The sequence below is a fragment of the Hemitrygon akajei genome, chromosome 9 (genome assembly GCF_048418815.1).
Source record: "Hemitrygon akajei chromosome 9, sHemAka1.3, whole genome shotgun sequence".
Lineage (NCBI taxonomy): Eukaryota > Metazoa > Chordata > Chondrichthyes > Myliobatiformes > Dasyatidae > Hemitrygon > Hemitrygon akajei.
In genome coordinates, this window is record NC_133132.1 from 82,963,587 (window position 1) to 82,982,664 (window position 19,078).

The 19,078-nt window shown below is 37.5% G+C and overlaps 1 protein-coding gene across 2 annotated transcripts in view; it reads right to left on the minus strand.

Annotated features, from left to right (window-relative positions):
- Positions 1–19,078, minus strand: part of ascc3 (activating signal cointegrator 1 complex subunit 3) — a 360,447-nt gene that overhangs the window by 124,151 nt on the left and 217,218 nt on the right. For both annotated transcript variants that reach the window (XM_073056467.1, XM_073056468.1), the window contains exons 23-30: positions 17,215–17,313; positions 16,447–16,615; positions 13,553–13,773; positions 12,391–12,476; positions 9,902–10,068; positions 7,325–7,470; positions 4,293–4,413; positions 1,739–1,881 (exon numbers count right to left, since the gene is read on the minus strand). In XM_073056467.1, the coding sequence (XP_072912568.1) occupies positions 1,739–1,881; positions 4,293–4,413; positions 7,325–7,470; positions 9,902–10,068; positions 12,391–12,476; positions 13,553–13,773; positions 16,447–16,615; positions 17,215–17,313 (1,152 nt within the window). The remainder of the gene's footprint in view (positions 1–1,738; positions 1,882–4,292; positions 4,414–7,324; positions 7,471–9,901; positions 10,069–12,390; positions 12,477–13,552; positions 13,774–16,446; positions 16,616–17,214; positions 17,314–19,078) is intronic.

Consider the following 19,078-nt stretch of genomic DNA (forward strand, 5'->3'; position numbering starts at 1 on the left):
CCGGGATCCTCTTCAGTTTGCGAGTAAGGAGAAGGTGGGAGTGGAGGATGCTATCACGTATTTGCTGCACAAATCACTCTCTCACCTGGATGGGGTCAGTGGTGCTGTGAGGATTACATTCCTGGACTTCTCTAGTGCCTTTAACACCATCCAGCCCAAGATCTTAAGGCACAAACTAACGGAGATGGGAGTAGACTCTCACATGGTGGATTGGATAGTGGACTACTTGACAGATAGACCTCAGTATGTGCGGTTGGGAGACAGTAGGTCTGACATGGTGGTCAGCAGCACAGGAGCGCCGCAGGGGACCGTGCTCTCTCCGGTCCTGTTCACCCTGTACACATCAGACTTCCAATATAACTCGGAGTCCTGCCATGTGCAGAAGTTCGCTGATGACACGGCCATAGTGGGGTGTGTCAGGAATGGACAGGAGGAAGAGTATAGGAAACTGATACAGGACTTTGTGCTATGGTGCAACTCAAACTACCTGCATCTCAATATCACCAAGACCAAGGAGATGGTGGTGGACTTTAGGAGATCTAGGCCCCATATGGAGTCAGTGATCATTAATGGAGAATGTGTGGAGCAGGTTAAGACCTACAAGTATCTGGGAGTACAGTTAGACGAGAAGCTAGACTGGACTGCCAACACAGATGCCTTGTGCAGGAAGGCACAGAGTCGACTGTACTTCCTTAGAAGGTTGGCGTCATTCAATGTTTGTAGTGAGATGCTGAAGATGTTCTATAGGTCAGTTGTGGAGAGCGCCCTCTTCTTTGTGGTGGCGTGTTGGGGAGGCAGCATTAAGAAGAGGGACGCCTCACGTCTTAATAAGCTGGTAAGGAAGGCGGGCTCTGTCGTGGGCAAAGTACTGGAGAGTATAACATCGGTAGCAGAGCGAAGGGCGCTGAGTAGGCTACGGTCAATTATGGAAAACCCTGAACATCCTCGACATAGCACCATCCAGAGACAGAGAAGCAGTTTCAGCGACAGGTTGCTATCAATGCAATGCTCCTCAGACAGGATGAAGAGATCAATACTCCCCAATGCCATTCGGCTTTACAATTCAACCGCCAGGAGTAAGATATGTTAAAGTGCCAGGGTTAGGACTCAATGTATTTAAGTAAACTACTTAAGAACTTTTTAAAAGCTATTATTAATGCTTTTTGAGAGGGTGATTTTAGATGCATATCATATTTTTACTGAGTTAAGTATTGTATGTAATTAGTTTTGCTACAATAAGTGTATGGAACATTGGAAAAAATGTTGAATTTCCCCATGGGGATGAATAAAGTATCTATCTATCTATCTATCTATGATCTCTGTGCAAGGTCCCAACTTCTGACTTTCCCTCTACACTTCAATTATTTGGTTCCCTTCTAGCATATGACCAATGCCCCTTTGATTTCATACTGACCATAAAAGGAAACAGTGAGCTTACATCTTCAACCGTTTTGACCAAATGTCTGTATCTGGGAATAGGTTTCCACAGTCCTATCAATGCATGCATCTACATCTACAGTCAAAGATAGATCAAATGAATAAGCCTGCTATTTTTCTATTAGCACATCTAATTTGTTCAGCTTGGGCTGTTACACAAGTAGTTTAATGAGTTGCTGACTTGGCAGGAATCCACATCTTCACTTTGTTGACCTGGAAAACATCTATATCAATAAAAGTAATTTTTTTGAAAAACAAAATAACAACCAAACCAATTAGGGTTTCATGTAGAGCATTGTACCTCTCTCTCATCCATGTGCAGCCACTGTTTGGGGTCTTCCTCTGCTGCCAAAAAGGCTATCAAATCCAAAGCTGTGAGACGAGTCTGACGTCTGGAGGATACAAAGATCAGCACGGGCTTGGATGGAGAATGGCTCCGAATGGCTGTTAAGAAAAATAACTATTTGTAAACGCTTGACATCTAATGACTTACTGGTGCCTTAGGAACAGCTGTGTTGATCAGTCCAAAATAGATTTATTGTTCATTAGTGTTTAGTACTTTGCTATTGTCAGGCTGTAATTAATCAGAAGTGACAAGTCTGCCCTCTTCCTCAAATCAATACACACATTTATGTCATACAGCTAATAAGCTTAGCCATATAACTGTAATTAGTCTGACCTAAAATAATGTGCAAGTGTTAACAATGATAACATAACAGCTAAACTTTGAGAATTTATTTTTCCAGCTATTACTCCATCAATAGGAAGTGTACTCTCAAAGGAATTAATAACCACTTGTTAGTGAAATGAGCTAAGCATGTCATTTTTCAGTTTTAAGACTTCACTTCTATGTTTCAATATTGTGCTTTGCTAATCTGAGAGCATACAGTCCAGCCAGGTTTAGTTTATTTCAAATGCAGTAGCAACTGAAAACTGCAAATATATGGTTATTATGGGAAATCTTGTTACTCATTCTTGGCCATGCAATGGAGAACCCCAACAACAAAGGTCAGAGGAAAGTATCACTTGTAAATTGTGGCTCTTTACTCAAATATTTGATTTAAGGCATATTTGATATTACATGTTGAACTTAAAAGTAATTTGCAAAAAGCGGGTGCAGATAACAAGCACAACAGATTTCAGATCACTCACAATGAAAGAATAGTTATAGCAAAGAACAAGACCATACATTCCACTATGAACGTGCCAGCACACTACTACAGCAATTGAATAGGAGGGAGCCCCTTTTCCGTCGCCTTGCAAATATACCTCACCAATATACTTATCTAATTCCCTCATAAAGGTAACACTACAACCTGTCTCCAGTATATTGGCAGGTGATGCATTCCAGATTCATTTTTGAATTTGATAACTGTGTCTGTCAAGCAGTGGTGCTATTTTCCTTTTTAATTAAGAGCGTGCATGTAAAAGGAAACTTCTGACTTCTAGACAGATATGAGATATTGCACACTTTCAGTGCTAAGTCATTCAATTTAGACTTATTTTAGGTACACAATAAAATAATTACAGTATAATTAAATGTTACCAGCTATGGATTATTTTTGCAAAAGTTAATTTACATTCTCATACTTGAAGCAATTTAAAATTTCTAATACAATGACTATGCACAAAATTCTTTTCATATTTTTCAATCAATATCTATTCAAGTACATACCACCGGTAAACATCATCTACTATTAAAAGGAAAAATTATCATAGAAGTGCTGGTTTTAATTTGTAGTCTTATCAGAAGCTAATGAATTCATGGTCAGTTAAAATTGCAGCACAGTACAACATAGCACTCAGTGGTTCACAATGCTCTGCGGTTTAGCCGAACAGAAACAGACTGATTTAGACCCATAAAATCAAGGAGCAGAAATAGGCCATTCAGCCCATTAAGTATGATCCACCAATCATTGCTGATTCATTTTCCCTCTCAACATCATTCTCCTGCCTTTCCCCCACAACCTTGAACACTCTTACTAATCAAGAACCTATCAACTTCCACTTTAAATATACATGATGACTTGACCTCCACAACCAACTGCGCAATGAATTCCATATATTTACCACACTTTGGTGAAAAAAATTCCTCCTCATTTCTGTTCTACAGTGACATTTTCTGTTCTGAGGCTGTGCCCTCTCATCCTAGGCTCTCTCAACAATGGGAACCTATTCTCTATGTTCACTCTATCTAGGCCTTTCAATATTTGGTAGGTTTCATTGAGGTTCCCCCTCATTCTTCTAAACTCCAGTGAATACAGGCCCAGAGCCATCAAACACTCCTCATACATTAACCTGTTCATTACTGCCACTCCAGAGAAAACAACACAAGTTTGTCTGACATTTCTTGAGATCTGGTTGACACTCTCATATCTTAGTACTCTGACACTAGAAGAGCTATCAATGCGATCCCTATACAGGTTCACTACCTTCTGGCTAAAGAAATTTCCTCTTGATCGCTGTTTGAAATGGATGTTCATCTATTCTGAGGTTATGCCCTCTGGTCCCAGACACCCCATTATAGGAAACATCCTCCCCACTTCCACTCTATTTCAGCCTTTCAATATTCAATAGGTTTCAATGATATCCCCCCTCATTCTTCTAAACTCCAGCAAGTACAGGCCCAGAATGATCAAACACTATGCCTATATTAACCTGTTCATCTCCAGAATCAGTCTTGTGAACCTCCTCTGAACCCTCTCTAAGGCCAGTACACCTTTTCTTAGAGATGGGCCCAAAACTGTGATCTGACCAATACCTTAAAAAGTCCAAGCATGGAATCCTTGCTCTTATTTAAGGAGAGATTACACATTTTAAAAGATTCCTCTTGATTTTGAAATGTAACAATTCACCTTGAAATGTTGGTTTGTTCATAGTGGCCATGCGAGGGCAGTAATGCTGGCCTGGGAAGCCTTGAATGTGCACTTCAAGAGGAACTGGACGAACGGATGGTCTGAAGTTAAATAGTCCATTCTAAATTAAATATAAAAATAAACCATATTATTTAAACATACCTCAAAGCATTATCATTTGGTTAATTACTCTGTCTACTTTAAGAGTGAATGATACCTTGATATTTAATATAAAATAAAAAGAATGATACACCATAACGACAAGCAACACACACAAAATGCTGGTGGAACGCAGCAGGCCAGGCAGCATCTATGGGGAGAAGCACTGTCGACTTTTTGGGCCGAGACCCTTCATCAGTCCTGACGAAGAGTCTTGGCCTGAAACGTCGACAGTGTTTCTCCCTATAGATGCTGCCTGGCCTGCTGTGTTGCACCAGCATTTTCTGTGTGTTGCTTGAATTTCCAGCATCTGCAGATTTCTTCATGTTTACCATAATGAGAATTTGTCTTTCCTTCAAAGCTAGTTCACAAAAGAAAGTAGGATAATGCATTGTATATTCTATGCTGGATGGTCAGTTCTGATGCAAGGTTAATAAGGTGGAGTAGTGACTTTGTTTCTCTCTCCAGAGAAGCTACCAGATCTACTGTATTTCATGCATTTTCTTTTATCTCACGACATCCCTTCAGGACTGAGATATTCAATACCTGGGGAAGCATATGCAGTATAATAGCTGCCAGCTAGATCTGAGGGATATTGGAGAAGAAGAAAAAAAACACTCATGGTTGTTGCTGCTCATTTCTATCAAGGGGCTAATACTTGTGTGTATATATGCACTGTGAGCAGACATATACAGTACCAAGTGACAAACATACCTTACAGACAAGTGCTCTTCTAGACTCATGAACAAATATTGATTACTTGTATAGAACAATGCAGTAGTGTCAGACGTGGAGAGGAAAAGAAATAAAGAAACTGGAACAATTTTTGCAAGCTCCAAAGTAATTATCCATAAAGTAAAAGTTCATCATGCAATACCGCACATCATTTAAAAGGAAAAATGGGACACACTCTGTATATGTAGTAAGTATAATTTCATCAATAACTGAATGAACCTGGTCCTATAAATTAATGAATTATTACACAAAATAAGTAACAATATTTTCTCTTCAAAGTATTGAGTTTTTATATGAGTTTCTCTAGCCAGAATTTAAAGAGCTTTACAGAAACAACTGAAAAATAGAGGACTGAATACTGGGGAAGAAATGGACAGGGAGTTCAAACTTCAGGATCATCTGCAATGTTAGAAATATGTACTGTAAGAAGCTCACACAGGACTGATCATTTAATGCTTGATTCTTTGTGAGAATTGGGAGCTAAAGCAAGTATTGATGACAGCCATGATGGACAAGCAGGGCAATATGCAGATAATTGGAATTTTAGCAAGGTGACATGTGGAGATTGAATGAAACCAAATTTAGAGTTATTAAAACATTAAGTAAAAGTTTTGATAGAAAAATGGTTGAAGTAAGAGAACGACTAGAGTTTTATGTACTTGCTATTTTCAGATCCCACAGATGCATCAATCTAGGTCATAGGTGTCAAACACAAGGCCCACGGGCCATATCCGGCCCGGCGTACAATTATATCTGGCCCGCAAGATCATTTTAGATAGATCTATTATTTTAATTATTAATGGCCCGACGATATGAAGCGCTGATAACACACAACCTACAGATCCCATAATGCAGCGCAACAGCTGCCGATAGGCTACCCGGGAACATTCCCGCGTCAAGCGTCTGTTGCTGTATACAACGCTATTCTTCGCACTGAGTTCGCATGGCGCTTTGGTGACTTTGAAGCACAAAAAATTAATTTCGAGCTGCTTCGCAACCCATTTGCCGTCGACGTGGAAACTGCACCTGTACAGATTCAGATGGAGCTGATAGAGCTGCAGTGTAATGGGACACTAAAGGCAAAGTACAACACTGCAGGGCCCGTACAGTTTATTCGCTCCATTCCTGAAGCAATGCCTCAGCTCCGTCTACATGCGGTTCGAACCTTGTGCATGTTTGGTAGCACATATCTGTGTGAGAAGCTTTTCTCAGTGATGAAGATTAACAAAACATCACACAGGAGTCGTCTCACTGATGAACACCTGCAGTCCATCCTGAGAATCTCCACAACACAGAACCTTACACCAAACCTAAACAAACTTATTGCCAAGAAAAGATGTCAAGCATCCAGCTCTGACAAAACGGCATAAGAGCAAAGAAAACTGAGTGTTTTGATTTGTTGTTGTTTTAACTTTTGCTGAAAAGCACAAATTTTATTTATATTTTCAGGGTTTTTTTGCAGCATGCTCATATTTCTAACTTGTATAATACTGACAGGAGATATTTTTATGGAGAGCAAAATATTTAAGTTATTTAAAGTTTTAGTTTATTTTTTCTGGAATAATATTCCTGTCTGTTTTTATTCATATTTATGTTCAAAAAATGTTTAGTTTTAGTGTGTTCAATAAATGTTTATCCTGTTCGGCCCGCGACCTAAAGTGTGCTTTGAGTTTTGGCCCCATGTGCAATTGAGTTCGACACCTCTGATCTAGGTGCATCAATGAGCTTGCAAAAAACATTATAAAAGCTGTGTCAGCTTGCAATAACTAGACTCTATAAGCATGTCCTTAGTATTTCCTACTATGTTTTCATACTAAGAAAAAAATTAATGCTGCAGAAGCTTCAAAATGACAGAAGACAATATAGTATTAAAAACGAAGTGAGTTATAGAGCTTTGTTTTATGACACAAGTGGTTATTCAAATGTGCATTGTTACTGCTCATTGAAATTCACCATCAGCTGTGTAGATAAAAGGCACTTCCTTTCATCATTGTCAGCTGCAGCTTACAAACTGATGACTGGATTCTGCAATGTAGGATTAAATAATATGTGCTTCCAAAGTGCGTAGACACAAATAATCCATTTGGTATCAACTCATTATCTGCCATTACTCCTCATGGTCTAATTATTTGCCTTACCTGTTGGATACCCAACCAGTCAGCCAAATCCTTTGCATTTGCCAGTGCAGTGGAGAGTCCTACTATCCTGACAGGGTTTTCAGTGTGTGAAGAGATGAAGTTAGTTCTGGACACAATTACTTCTAGCACAGGACCTCTTTCATCCCCTGCAAATAAACACAATAAATTGCTTTTAAATATTAATCTTGCTTAACAAGAAAGACATAAAATCTTTTTAGATCTGAGACAGGAAGTTCAATACACAAAGAGAATAACAAATTTTGCAATGTGCATAATGCATATTATTTATGAAACATAACTATAAGACATAGGAGCAGAATTAGACCATTCAGTCTATTAAGTCTGCTCCATTATGACTAATTTATTTTCCCCTCAATCCCTTTATCATGCCTTTTCTCTGTAATCTTTGAAGCTTTGACTAATGAAAAATGAAACAATCTACTCAATGATTTGGCCTCCACAGCCATCCAATGTCAATGAATTCCACTGATTCACCATCCTCTGACAAAAGATATTCTTCCTTCATATTTCATTTTCTTATAAGATTTTTAGTTGATTTCCATTGTTTTTTAAAATTTTCTCCAATCCTCTAATTTCCCATTAATTTTGCTATATTACCTGTTATGTTGTCTCTGATTTCCCTTGTCAACCACAATTGCCTCATCCTCCTTTTAGAATACTTCTTCACCTTTGGGATGTATAGATCCTGTGCCTTCCGAATTGTCTCCAGGAACTCCAGCCATTGCTGTTCTGCCTTTATCCCTGATAGTGTCCCTTTCCAATCAATTTTGGTGAGCTCCTCTCTCATGCCTCTGTAATTCTCTTTATTCCACTGTAATAATGATACTTCTGACTTTATCTTCACCAGGATGAATTCTGTCATATTATGATCACTGCCGCCTAAGGATTTCTTTATCTTAAGCTCCCTGGTTCTTTAAGGTTGTTATAGCTGCAGGTGGTAATGGGGTCAAGCTCCCACTACCTATTAATTGCTCCAAATACCCTCTGACAACCAAGTCCAGCACCTGGCCTTCACATATGGCTTAGCTTCTAAGCCTATGCGGAGCAATTTCTACTGACAGGAGAAGGAGAAAAGGTGCTGAATTATACCCTTTCTTAATCCCTCTGCATTTGAAGCAAAGTTCTTCAGATCCCAGAAAGAAAGGTTTTCTCCTTTGCTTCCTAAGTAGTAAAACTGGATTTGTACCTCACTGTGTATTTAAACCCAATGCCTGGAGCTTAACTCTGGGTCATCTGAAGTGAGGAAAATAATCAGACATTCAAAATTTTCAAGCACGTGCTGCCAGTGAAGATGCAGCAGGTCTTTGTATTGAGTACCTTTGTGCCAAGAAAATCAACTGCTTAACAATTTTGTCCTGGTATTTTCCAACTGAAAATCTTTCCTTCTCCTGGTGGTAAATGTTGTGACACCACTTCTGAGTCATTTAATATAATTCAGTGAATTTCTCTAGGTGCCTGACACCATTTCCACAAGAGGGATGCACAGGATAATTTCACTCCTGATATACTGCCCCTTTTAGAGCATGTGGGGGAGCTTGGATCATGCTGTTGAGGAGTGAACATCTTTGAGCAATCCAGAACAATGTCATCCAGTACAACACTGGTCTGGAATGGTTGACTTTTGAGTAAATTGCTTCCCTTTCAGCTCTTTGTTACTATTATTACCGCTGCATCAGAGCCTATGCATGATCACCCCCTATCAAAAACCCTGCATCCACATTTGATCTCCAAAGCACATCTTGACTGTGTGAACCCCGAAGTCTAAGGTATTAATGCACCAATTTGACAAGCAATCATCTCAACTCTAACACCCATTGATATCAACACATCATTTCACTTCCTTTCTACTACTAACGCCCTTGGTCATCAGCTTGAAATTAGAAGTCATGATTGCTCATGATACCATAATGCATAAATCTGGAGAAATCTCATATCACCTGTTGGTTGTGCCGTATGCTGCATGCATGATGTTGCACAATGTTATTTAATTCCAGTTAGTTCTACCCAAATCATCCAAAATTTTTTTATTTCATCACCAGTTTTCTGACCTCATGATCAAACAGTTAATTTTATTGTCCAATGAATTTAATTTTAATCAAAGAGTTGTGAGTATAGAATCAAAAATTTCAATTTTTGTAGAAACTTTATAAGTAGATCCAAGGAGAATAAACTTATAATTTAAACTTATAAACACTAACATGGATAGCATAATGTCCTTGAAAATTCAAGTTATATTGCTCAGATGGATAAGCTTTCAAGGATTACTTCTGTACCCATGTATTGTAGTGCTCACAACAGTGTTGCCAGAGGCCTGCCTGGAAACCACTTGGCTGTTTCATCAACTGAGATCCATATATTCTTTTTGGGAAAAAAAGGATCACATAAAGAAAAGATATGAGTGAGGTATTGAAGCATGCTTAAGGAAGCATATGGCAAAACTAACATTTTATGTAGGAAATGAAAACAATGGGATGAGAGTTACAAAACAGAAAGGAATATAATATACAGAATCATGGATGCCAATGTATCTAATTTTGTTCTATATTCAATAATTACCTAGTAAATGGATCTCATCTATGATGAGGATAGCCACTTTTTGGACATAACTTCTATTCTGCCAACTTCTGCTGATGCCATCCCATTTCTCTGGGGTTGTGACAATGAGGTCTGCTTCTTTGATCGTCTTCATATCTGGAGTCACATCCCCAGTTAATTCCACTACACTAAAGAAAAAATATATATTAAGCATAAGATGTGAATAATACAGAATGAATATTTTTTGAACAGCTATAGCTTACTAAATAACTTGATGCTTTTCACAAACATAAAAAGGATATAGATTTTAAATGGAGATGTGTACAGCTTGGCATTATGTTGAAGATTTAGGAAAGTTGCACTGGACTCAGTTGAACAAAAACACTAAGGGTAGATCATTTGGCTCCTTAGAGCTATTCTGCCATTTAGTATGATTACAGAAGATCATCTACCACAATGCCACTTTCTTGTGTCCTTTGACTCCCCTAACATCCAAACCTATCAATTTCTGACTTGAAAATGTTCAGAAACGGCCTCCACAGCTTTCTGGGGTAGGGAGTTCCACAGAGACACCACTATCTGGGTGAAGAAATTTCTTTTCATCTTTGCTCTCATGTATAGCCTCCTATTTTATAGCTGTGAACTCTGGTCCTAGACATTCCAGTCAAGGGAAACATTATCCCTATATCTATCCTGTCAAATTCTATAAGAAATTTGCTTGTTTCTATCAGATTATGCACATTGATCCATTTAACAACAATGGAGAAAAGTCTCCACATGCAAGAAAGCAGACTGCTTTATATCACAAGTCTATTCTTTCTAAGGGACCAGACTTATACACAATATTTTCAGGTTAGGTTTCAACAGAGCCTTATATAATTGCAGTAAGCTATCAGTTCACACCAAAAAAAAAATCACACTGTTGGCATCCTGTGTGCCAACATGCTAACTTTGTGATTTGTGTACTTCTGAACAACAAAGCAAGACCTTTCACTATTTCACCATTAAAAAAAATATAAATTTTTTCCCACCAAGATAATGACCTGACAAATTATATTCCATTTGTCATGTAGTTGACCATTTATAAATGGTATCTAGATACCTCTGAAACTTCTGGACCTTCTCGTCACAAGCCACAATGCAAACACAAAATGTATATATTAAACTCTTTCCTCTCATCCAAATAATTGAACTAGATTTTGAACAGCTAGGATCCTAGCACCAAGTTCTGTTGTACCTCACCTTTCATGATCGCACAACACAAAATAAAACTACTTATTCTATCCATTATCCTGGTCATGATGACGTATTACTTCCAAACCTATGAACTTCACTTTTCTTTAATAATATCTTGTGTGGTGCCTTATCGAACACCAGAAAGCTCAAGTACACCATATGGATTAGTTCATTGTTTATTTATTCTATTAGTTATAAACTCAAAAAACTAACAGATGTGTCAAACATTATTTCCCTTTCACAATATGCAATCACTCAGCATTATCCTGTTATCATTTTCTAAGTGCACATTATCATCCCCTCGAATATAGACTCCAGAAATTGTTCCTACTATTTATGTCAGACTACCTGGCTTTCTCTCCCTTTTTTTCTAAATACTGGGATTATACAGAATTTGCTATGTGCCAATCCGTGGGAAATGTTTAAGAATTTATGTAATTTAATTGGAATATAACATCCAATTGAATTTATGCATTGATTTTTATGTCAATACAAAAGGATAATTACAATTACATTCTGACTTGGAATTAAAATTAAAAGTAGCAATGCACTTGTAGCTTTGTTAAATCATTGGTACAAGGGAGGTAGTTTTGAACCTGTGCCAATGATTCTTTAGTGATTCTCTTTAAAATTAAAACATCAAGTTTAAGTTCTTTAAAGATTGTCACTCCAAGGCTCATATTGAAAATATGACATTAAAACTGCAAATATCAGAAACATACACGTTAAGCAGCAAATTTCAAGCAAGGAACACAATTAATTGTTTTAGGGCAATGATCTTTCATCATAACCACTTTAGCTAAAATATTTACAGAAAAAGGAATGCTAAACTAAGAGCCTTTGTTTTTTCTCTCCTTTTTAATAAGTGATATTGTTTAAGTTATTCAGCAGCATCTTACACGAAAATAAATTGAAATATAAAACACTCCCCAAAAATATCTTTCCTTCACCCCCACCTTTTTAAAATGTTACTTTGAAATGGGATTGAATAAATTACTTGAAGAGTTACAAGTGGAATATGCATCTGAAAATGCATGAACTGAAACCATCACAACTCAAACAGGCAAACATTTACGGAACTATTTTGGTGATTGCTAAACCAGTTTTATCTACACCACACATTTCCATAGATGGTTGAGTACTATATTAAAAGCATGAGAATTGTAAGGCAAGCCTATTACAGAATCAAAAAGAATTAACTGCAATAATAATCAGAGGCATTGATAAAGGGTTCATGAATTGTTCTGTTAGATTGCAATAGATGTGATGCTTACTTTTTACCCAGTTTTTCCATAATTCTGATTTTCCAATCCTCAATTCGTTCACGTACGAGTGCTTTGAGAGGAGCAATATAAACTGCCTATAAATTATACAAAGTTCAAAAATAATAAAAACAGCTTCAGGAGTTAAATTCCCTAATGCACCATATTTACATTATAAAAAATACACATTGAATAATTGTATCAATATAGGCTATGAAATTGTCAGTTACTGCTGCACCTGAGGAGCAGTTCCACTGTTATTAACAAGGGAATACAGTTGGCCCTCCTTATCTGCGGGAGATTGGTTCCGGGACCCCCCCCCACGGTGGACATTCGTCGACAATGTCCATAAGTCAGTGGACATTAGGACCTGGCGGAGCTCTGGACCTTATCTGGAAAACGATCACAATTGAAAATAAAGTGGAAGTAACAAAGTGGAAAGAGGTGAAACACTAATTGGTCATTGGAGAAGCATTAGGCTACAGTCGGTCGACAATCGGAACAATTTTAAAGGATAAAGTGAGAATAATGGAGCATGTGAAGGCCCTGCCCCGATGAAAGCTACAATTATTACTAAGCAACGCAGTGGTTTAATTATTGAAATACATACGTTTCTTAAGTGTTTTATATGTATTGAAAGGTAAAGTATATACTATATACTAAGACAAACGTTTGACTGACACTAAATAATACTGGATGTACCTATTCCGACTTAGAAAACTTACACTTTTTTTTCGATTCCTGATCCGCAGTAATCTATGCACATCCTCCCGTATACTTTAAATCATCTCTAGATTACTTATAATACCTAATACAATGTAAATGCTATGTAAATAGTTGCTATACTGTATTGTTTAGGGAATAATAACAAGAAAAAAAGTCTGTCCATGCTCAAACAACAAGAGCTGGAGAGAGAACTTCTGGGTTTTCCTGATCAGCGGTTGGTTGAATCCGCGCATGCGGAACCCGCGGATAAGGAGGGCCAACTGTATTGGGAAGGAAGTGTAATGGCAGTCAATACTATTAATGTCTGTTTTGTGCTGGAAAACAAAGATAACTTTTGTTTACCCCAGTAGTGCAAGATACTTTATTATTAAGATTAAACAATGTACTGATTTAAATATTTCAGCCAAAACACTTCCAAAGATAATTTAAAATTTAAACCAAAAGTAACCTTTGATGTTGGATATTTGTTGAAAATCCGAAATATTGCCAGTTCTGCTGCAACCGTCTTTCCTGAACCCGTTGGAGCTCCAAGTAGTACATTACAGTCAGTGTGATAAACAGTATGGAAGATCTGAGTCTGGATTGGGTTGAAGTGAGTAAACTTGTACAGGGCTTCATACTCCCGATTTCCCAGAGCACTGATGGGCAAAGGCTGCAGATCAAGCAATTCTGCAAAGTACAGGTAATTTAAATGTGTAATACATGTGATAAATACATCAAGAGATACAAGTGAATGCACATCACACAAACTGGAACACCTCTTTGAACACAAGTGCAAATGACAAAACTTTAACTGCAGTAGTTAACAAACAAAGACACTACAAAATATAAAACACTTAAAATATAACATCCAAATAGAAACACAGACAACACAAGGCAAAGCAACAAACCCAGCTCTGGCATTAGTTAAAGGAAATTCAATTTTACTTGTCTCACCATGATGATATCCAAGTCACCCGTCTTCATCTTTTAAAAAAAAATCATTCCCATCCCATCTCCACCACCCTCACTGCTGTTAACCCACAGAGTGCACAATAACCTTTCCATCTGATTTCCAATTGGACATGGCTAAATTGCCTATTCACCTAGCATCCTTGATCACTAATCTCTTTAGCCTCCAGTTGCCTGTCCTGTAACGTAACCACCAGGCTCTATTAACTATTCAACCAGTTCTTGACCTCTTATCTCAATCTATCAGAGCCTTTTGCTTGCCTTCACTTATTGAACTTGTCTTTTGCCCTATTGTCTCTAGAAAACCAGATCTAAACAATAAAAAAAAGTTTAAATAAATAAATAAATAGAAAACCAGATCTACTCCCCAATCTCTCAGCAGGATCCCACTCTCTATCCCTCTACGAGCACAGTAAGGTCCTTATGTATGCTAAATGTGTAAAACATTCTGGATCACCCACGCAAAAAGATTTTGTTGCTGGAGGGTCATGCAAAAAATTGTGTATTTGTTCACTTCCTAGTTCATTAGCTTTCCATTAATGAAAGCAAGAGCATGAAAGAGGAAGATAGTGATATGTATAACATTTTCATTATATGCAACATGTTTTAATGAAAAACTACTTAAAACCACTCATGTTTTCAGTCACAAAGATCCTTTTTAACTAATTCACTGATTTTAAATATACTTATTGTTGTTCGAAGGGCAAATGCAGCAGTCAAACTGTGTACAACATGGTGACAGAAACAGCAAATCATTCTACTTATTCAAGTTTCAGCATGCAGGTATCACTACAACACTTATTGCCATTTGCCTTTGGGAAGACGGTGGTGAAATATCATCTTCAACTTCTGTAGTCCTGGTGAATGATCTTCCAAAATATCATTGGGGAGGGAGTTCTAGGCTCTAAGACTGTGATAACAATTGAATTGATATTAATTGGAGAAAATAATTCAGGTATGGTGTTTGTGGTTGAAACCCTTATGCTTCTTTGAGATAAAGGCCATCAGATGTTGTTGGAGTACCATAGTTAAGTAACTGCAGTCTATTTTATAGATGGCACACACAGCAACAACTGTACACCAGTGCCCTTCCCTTGGACAACATTGGTGGCGTGGAGAGGGGAGACTTGCAGCTTGGGCAACTGCCGGTCTTCCAAAAAAAAAATCCTTGCCCAGGTTTGCGCCCTGGAAACTTTCCAAGGTGCGAATCTATGGTCTATCGAGACTAATGGAGCAACACACACGCACGCACACACACACACACACACACACTAGTGTGGAGAGAATGAATGTCAGTTGTGAGGCAGAGGTCAAGTGATCTGCTTTCCTGAACAGTGCTGAAGTCTTGGAGCTGTGGAGAACACATTGAGAGTATTTTGTTCTGTTATGCCTGTTAGAAAAGCTTTCAGTTCAGTATTTATGTGGCTGATCCAATTGAATCTATCATTAAAGCAGAGACCAAGATGGTTGGATCTCAGTGATGGCAATACCTTTGAATATTGAGAGTGAGGGGTTGGAAGGTGATCATAGCCTGGCATTCTCGTTACATGAATGCGGCTTACCATTTATCTTGGTACCTAGGTTGTCTGCATGCAGGCATGGACATCTTCATTTACTGAGGGATTGCAAATGGAAATGAAAATTACACAATCTTCAGTGAATGTCCCCACTTCTAAGCAAATGATATAAGAAAGCTCACTGATGAAGAAGCTGAAAATTGTTGGGCCCAGGATTCTGCCTTGAGGAACTCATGCAGTGATGTCATGGACTTTGGAATGATAATGGCCAGATACACAGCAGCCTTAAAAATTTACTTCCACATTTTGTCACAACAAACTATGTTTCTCTTCAACCACCTTCATGGGAATATATCTCTGAAGAAGTGTGGCTTTAGCTTTAAAAAGGCATTTCCAATCATGCCCCTTTCTTTATAGATGCACAAAAATGGTAGTCTAGCTAAGGTGCTCAAGTCATGGACAATAACATTCAGACTCAAAGTCAAAATTGCTATCACAGAATCTTGATAAAGCTATTAGTTATTATTTATGTGGGATCACAAGTGAAGAGTGCTAGCCAGTTATTCAAACTCGAGTTGCCTTACAAACCATTTTGATCCAAAGTTCATATGCTTGTACTCCCAGTCAAGAGTAATCAGCCTCTTAAAAATCTGGCTGCTTTTTGTCCTTTATCTTTTGCAGAGTTGCTGCAGCTAGTTGTAGAATCTCTATTATCAATTACCTTAACAAAGAGATCATCTAACTGCAGCTATGGAACAAACTCAGGACCTTGTTTGCACTGTCCAGCAGTGCATTGCACAAATTACAGAGCTACCTAGAGTGGCAACTGCTATGTCTCAGTAATATATAAATAAATGCTTCATGGTTACATTACCAGTGTGAGGAGGATGCCTCTCTGGCAGAATCAGATATTGAAAATTAATTATGCACACAGCCTCTGCTCCCAGCCACCGATCAGACACAGCCCGGATGTAGTACTGAGAGGGCAACGGCTCAAATATCGGAATGGTAAATACCAACAGTTGCGGTTCTTTAGACAAAACCTACAATCAACATAAAAAACAAAGCACTGAAGGAGTTTTTAAAATTTCCTCCAAGATACTTTATAAAAAATTGCAACTGGATATTTAACAACTTTTTCATACAAACTGAAACAAATGCAATTCGAAATCCCTCAAATGAAGAATATGCATGATTACTCCCAAAATATATTTTTTCCTTTTAAGGTAATACTTCTTATAATCTTGCAAGTGATACTGTACTTTCATTACTATTATTTAATAAATTTATATTTAAAATTAAGAGTATTCAATTTATATTGCTTTGAAAACAATGGCAAGTTGTGCATTGTGATAAACATGAATGAAATATGCAATTGCCAAACATTTTTATTTCAGCATCACATCTTGCTCAACAGCTTTATAACATATTTGCACACACAGTGTAATGAAAATTAAATAACTCTCTATGATCACTATAAAATAGTAAACAAATATTGGTTAAATGAACAATTTTAGGAAATGTATTCCAGTAGCCGAAGCAACACATCACTCTGTTTTACTGTGCCAGCAACCACAAACCACAAAATCAGCAGCAATGAGGAAAATGTCAGGATTGTATTAACAATGTGGTTAAATCTCACCTGTTTCTTTTGGAGAAGGAAGTACTCTGAATGATATATGTGGTCATTCACAGGATCTTCCACCCAAATCCACCAAGGTTCACCTACAGATCCATGAGTCTGTGAAGACAAATATTATTAATTCTTTCCCAGCCTCCAATGCAACTTAAAGTCACTTTAAGAAAATGATACTGGAATATTATAGTCACAACAATAACACAGCAAAGAATGAGGTCATTCAGCCACAGAATCTGCATCACCTCATCCAAAGTGTAATCCAGTTATTCTCCTTTCCTGGCTCCTTTCCAATTCTCCTATGTTTTGTTTTCCCTCTTATTTTTATCCAATTCCCTTTGGAAAGCCATTATTAAAAATATCAACTGTTCTTAAAGATAGGGGGCAACTAGAATCTGGAAGTGAAAAAATTCTTAATTTGCATCAAAGAGAAGGTAGCTGGCAGAAATAATCTGATATACAGAAACCACATGACTCTGCTCAGTATTTTTAAAATAGATCTTGGATTGCTTATACAAAACCTGGATGAGACTCAATTGATAACATCTCATATTCTGCCTTTGTAATCTACAACCCAGCAGTATGAACACGGCACTTTCCAGTTTCAGATAACCCTTACCTTCTATCCACCAATATATGATGTCCCCTGGCTCACTCCCCCCATCCTCTCTTTACACGGGCTATCTTCCCTCTTCACTCTTAATCCTGATGCAGCATCTCAACCAAAAATGTTCACTGTTATTATTTAAATCTGTGCCAATTTTAAACTTTTCAAGCATCTTATTGATTCTGGCCTTTCAATCAGATGACTATGCTATTTTCCATAGTCTGTAGATAGCTATTTTAACAGCCTTTTCACAATGCACATGTTCTTCAATAATAAAAGAAAATGAACGATTTCTAGAATGCAATTCGAATTAAACCCTTCCACTTCTTTTTAGTTGGAACATAAAATATCCACAACTATGCACAAGAAACCAGATCATTTCACATATCTTTACATGAACTCAGCACTCCCTCTGCTGAATCTTTATTTGCATTGCATTGTTACTGTGTTGGTTCAAGGCAAGCAGGATAGGGTTGAAACCAATGGTTTCTGTTACTCAGAAGAAATCCAATGATCCTTTATTCATTTAGTCAAATTGTACCCGAAAAACAACCAGTGGAAGAGCACTGTTTAATATGGCAGAAACTGACTGATTAAATGAAGAAATGCAATAGACAGATCTTGAACAAAGAAACAACCTCTAAACAACTGTTACTGGCGCAGCTTGGAAACCGCTCAAGAAATTATTAAGATTAATTACCGTTGTATTGTTAAATATTTTTAACAATGCAATTTTCAGACTTTTCTGACTTTTGCTTACATACAGAAATTACTGATGTGAAAATTGGCAGTCTTGACCAACCATATCCATTTAAAAATATTTCGATAACTTGCTCTATCTGTAACAATTCAAAACCAAACCTCATCATTGTGGGAAGTATTTGCTTCCTTCAACATGCACACGGTATGTAAATATTCTCTTTACAGTCAAGTTCAGAATGTTAATGACATATGATCTTAATTAAATTAATTAATTTTGATAATACAAGCTATCAATCCAGCAATCATTGATACCAAAAAATAAACCCTAAAATTCCTTTCTATTTTTTCCATTGCATGCACATCCATCCTCAGTTTTTATGGCCAATGTTTACTATATCCATTGCGAAGCACCATTGCTGAGTTGACAAGTCTCTAAGATTTCAGCAAGCGAGCACATATATATCAACAAGTACAAATGTTGTGTCTTTGTAAAAGAAAAAAAATCCTCACTGTATCAGAAATAGCTCAAGGACAGTACCCACCTGAAAACACTACAGCATT